Genomic DNA, 4,548 nt, shown 5'->3' on the forward strand with positions numbered 1-4,548 from the left:
TGGGACACAAAATGAAGCAAGAGTAGGGATAAACTAAAAACTAGAACTGAGACTGCACGAAATAAACGTACATTCATCTGGCATTACTCTACTAAAACTCATTGGACCCGCTGCAAGGGTATGCAACAAGAAACAAGTGAGTTATACATACAACAAAGTTGTCGGTGGATTTTACTGATTTAGAGCGGTGGCTCCACGGAGCCATGGAGGCACGTCTTATGGCGTGTTACGACATCGTGATGTGGAGAGTGAAGTGGAGCTGCTGCTGCTGCTGCTGCTGCTGCTGCATTCAGAAAATCATCAACATCCAACCGCATTAGCAGCACAGCAATAGCAAAAAACCAATTACAAAAGACTCGGCCATTAATTTGTGCCGCAATTTTCATTGATAATTAAATAAGTTATGCGAAATATTTATGGAAATTTCTATACCCATTTGCTTAACTGTTTTCGGAGACTCATTCGTTTGAGGTTTGTAGAACATAGCAGGCCTGTCAATAAATATCCAAAATTATTGCTAATTGACAGCTGAATTAATTACACACTTTTCATTTGCGACTTTTTCCCAGCCAAGATCCCCGCGTGTTCCATCAGAGGAAGTCGTTGCTTTGGCGGTGTCTGTGGCTGGACATGAGTGGCGATGGGGCGATTGGGCGATGGCTAGCGCAGGCATGGGGCGCCTCTGGTTGCATGTGCTGTTGCTCCAGTTTCCGTGTGTTTGTTGCACGATTTCTGTGACATAATGGGGCGTCGTCGTCGTCGCTCAATTGATCGATCAGCAATAACTCCGCATAATAATTCAATTTTTCTTTTGGTTTTTCTTTCAATAAATGGTTTATATGAACTCGATGCCTAACAACATTCTTTTGTCTTGTCATTCGAGGAGGCTTAACAGGCATCATCGTGTGTGGTAATCACAATTAATTTTGCTTTGTCTCAATTTGTTGTTTGGCGTTGTGTGTGATTCTCCTTTCTTGTACATCCCCTTTGGAACGCGCAAGCATTACAACAATTATTACAATTACATGTCTGTGTGTGTGTGTGTGTGTGTGTGTATAGGTGTGTGGTGTATGCATGAGTGTGCGAGTGTGGGATTGGTTCAGTGTATGATTCGTGTCCTCATCCTGTCTGCCACCCAATTTAACAGTCAATGGGCGACATCTCGAGTATTCGATCGGGTCCCAGACCCTCCTTTTCTTCACGCTGCTGCAGCTCCAGATCTTGCAGCAACTCAAGCGAAGAGTCCTCAGCGTCTGTTGCCACCGAAGCTGCGGCAGCGGCTGCGGCAGCGGCAGCTGCCTTGCGACCACACAAACTCTTGAAGATCCCCAAGTCACGCAGCTTGACCCACATGGCAGTGGTGGTGTAGGCGGCGGCAGCGGCCACCGTCAGCCAAGGGCTGGCCATCATCAAAGCGGCACCAGCCGTGGTCGAGCCCGCCGTTCCACCGGATCCAGCTCCATCGCCACCATCGCCACCAGAAGGGGATTCATCAGAAGAAGACATGTTTAAGCTAAACCCACACAGAACAATCAAAAGTATGAATTTATTATTTAATTTTTTTTTTTTTAATTTAATTTAATTTTTTTACTCACAAGTTGGTTTGCTTTGCTTAGAATTAGACCCTTACAGAATTTCCTATTTTGTTCTGTTGTTCACAGTTCGGCTGCCGGCAGTGGAATGAAAATTCTGAGCTGAGCACCCAAGGGGTCGAGAGATTCGATTTAAAGGCCTACTACATTCGCCCCAAAAAGTGTGTTTGCTGTTAAGTACAATGGGACAAATCGGTTTCGAGCCGCACCAGCTACCGGTCACTGTGTGTGGCCCACTGTGCAGGCTGTGCGCCAAAGCCACAGAAAATTATCGAAATTACTTGAAGACACACACAGTCCGGAATGTGATCTATGGCAATGAACTGCACTGTCTGCCTGTCTGCCTGTCTGCCTGTCTGTCTCTCGTGTGTGTGTGATTTATATTTCACAAGTTGATGAATTTTGTAACAAGTTGTCACATTTGCCATCTGCAAGAGTGTTCCGTTTGTGGCAACCGCAGCAGCATCCATCCAGCAGTCCCTCCAGCCTCAAACCAAGCGACAAATGACACAACGCAAACAAACGCAATTTGCATTTGCATTTTCATTTGCATTTGAAGCCGTCTGGGGCCTGAACAAATTTGTACCCCTGATGGATAGTGTTAATTCACTGCGCACACATATTTCAGCAACACTAACACTTCGGTATATTCTCTCAATAAGTAGTAGCAAAAGTACATCCAACGCAAGCATAAATCAAAATTTTAAAATTACAAGAAAATTATGACAATCCTTCCCTAATAATCCCTTTCCTTAAGCATCTCGTGTCTCTGAAATGAAGCACTTCTACAGCTGACACAGCCCTTGACATTCCCTATTCCAGTTTTGATTTCTCTGGTTTTATTTTTCCACTTTTCCATCTGTTCCGCCTGTCAGAACTTGCAGCTCCACTAAGCCTCTCGATTTCGATACAAGAACCATGCCACACACGAGTAGAAAACCTGCCCAGCCAGCGGTGGATATTTGATCGATGTCCCCGCACACACATCAACGACTGAAAAAGACACTTTCAATTATGGTTTTTCCTGTCATTTCCCCGTCAAGGCTTCACAGGTTACCGCCGAACATTTGGCAGACTTTTCGTCACACATTCTGCAGAATATCTCACTCATTTTTTGAGGGATGTGATTGGGATTTTTCTTGGTTATGAAAACCATTTTCCATGCCATTCTTTGGCAGTAAAAAAAGCCAACCATCTATGTAGATATTTGTATTGTAAATTATTTTTTCACAATTAATTTGTTGGTGTGTGGTGGAGCGATCAAAATGAATGTGAGGCAAACAATGAGTAATATTCTGGGTGCCGGAAGTCGCAGCGGATGTCAAGAGTTTAAGTGTGAGAATAACCCCCAAGCCCAACCCCCCACTACACTCCGCTCCAGGCTGGCCCAAAATGTAGGCTACACTAGCCAGCAAGCGCTTTGTTTTATTTTTCTCCATTCTTTTGGACTATTTTGCTTATTTTTTGGGAGCATTTTATTTTTGCATAAAGTTTCCAATTGCACAATGAAAATAGGCCCCAGCCCCAGCCAACAGTTTCTGCAAAAGTTTATGGCCACGCCCCAAAAGTTTGCAGTTTTCAGTTGCAAATGCATTAAAACAATGCAAAATTCGTGAGCACCGAAAAAGGGAAACTCTCCACAGGGAGTCTGTTCTTGGGGGGTTCGGGTTCTTCGAATCAACCCAACTGGCGGCAGGCTTTACGATTTATGTGTGGGTGTGCGTATCCATCGGTTAGACAACTTTCTGTTGATTTTTTGACTATGAACTTTACCTATTTAGTGCCACAATATCCTCATATATTTTCTGTTCTTTTATTTGCTGTTCCTAAGAACACGGAACACTTTCCGCACGCACCTCCCACACCACCGACCTTGTGCTTGTCATCGCAAATGGAGGAATACTCCGAGACTCCGAGACACCGAGACTGTTGCCTTGAAAGCGCCATAAATCTTTTTATGATTCTTGCTGCTCCGGCAAAAGAAATGACTTGATTCGCCCTTTGGTCTCGGATTGTGATTCGGTTTGTGAATTGTGACTGCGCGACTCCAATGATTGTGACGCATACAAATTTCAATGTGTTTGTCACTAATACACTTCATATCTTAGCCCCACCACCCATTGCCAGTACCCATTGATGTTCCCACACATGGAAAAGTCGCTTGGGTTGGGCATTTTTCAATTGATTAACCCAGCGGAGATTCCTTCGTGGGGTAGCCTCTGCTTCGAGGCTTAAGCTTTTTCGGGGTTTTCTTCTTTCTTCAGAAACATTCGACAAACATTTCGCGGCAGCACGCAACGCCATTTTGGCGACGAATGCCATGAAAATGGAAAATGGCCCAAGCACGCGACGCGACGTCCCCGACTGGCACACACACACACAGCAACAGCAGCAACAAAAATGATTGTAGAGCAAAGCCTGTGCCACAGCATGGCGCCAACAAAGTGAACCACAGTTCACCCCCCCTCTGGCAAGCCGAACCGACTGGGAGGAGCGCCACAGTTGGTTTGGGTTCGGCATAAGCCAGGCGCCAGCAAAGTTGTAAAATCGCCAAATGGCATATAAAAATCGTTGCTTGGGTTTTCTGCTCTGGATCCAGCAAGAGAGTCGCCAGCCAGTCAGACTGGCTTCCTCGTTCTCGCAGTGAAAGTGCAATGGGAGCAGAGAGGAGAACACTTTTGGTTGATTACTTTAGAACCATCAACCGAATTAGAGCTTGAGCAACTCTGCCCAACAACAGGAAGTTCCTTTGACAAAAATATAGCCATAAAAATCTGATAGATATATTTGTTGTCCCCTGGAACAGGGTAATACGCTCGTAAAAGGTGTTGGGAAATCTTTCTGTGCTGCTGATGTCCTTCTCTCTTCTTCAATTTTAGCCCTGACTAAATAACAACTCGAAGCACTGCCTGATGTCCTTTAATCATTGACTTTAATGAGCTTTGGGCATTAAGCT

At 44.9% G+C, this 4,548-nt stretch overlaps 1 protein-coding gene across 1 annotated transcript; it reads right to left on the reverse strand.

Moving 5' to 3' along the window:
• Positions 1 to 860: 860 nt before the first annotated feature.
• Positions 861 to 1,680, reverse strand: LOC117581455. The gene is made up of 2 exons (XM_034268671.1): positions 1,596 to 1,680; positions 861 to 1,513 (listed from the first exon to the last, which is right to left on the reverse strand). The coding sequence occupies exon 2, from the start codon at positions 1,504 to 1,506 to the stop codon at positions 1,141 to 1,143; it is 366 nt and encodes a 121-aa protein (XP_034124562.1). The 5' UTR covers positions 1,507 to 1,513; positions 1,596 to 1,680; the 3' UTR covers positions 861 to 1,140.
• Between the last annotated feature and the right edge of the window lie 2,868 nt (positions 1,681 to 4,548).

The sequence above is a fragment of the Drosophila guanche genome, unplaced genomic scaffold (assembly GCF_900245975.1).
Source record: "Drosophila guanche unplaced genomic scaffold, DGUA_6, whole genome shotgun sequence".
Classification (NCBI taxonomy): Eukaryota; Metazoa; Arthropoda; class Insecta; order Diptera; family Drosophilidae; genus Drosophila; species Drosophila guanche.

Excerpts from the sequence above, each read along its gene's own strand:
- LOC117581455 (XM_034268671.1), bottom strand. The coding sequence starts at position 1,506 with ATGTCTTCTTCTGATGAATCCCCTTCTGGTGGCGATGGTGGCGATGGA.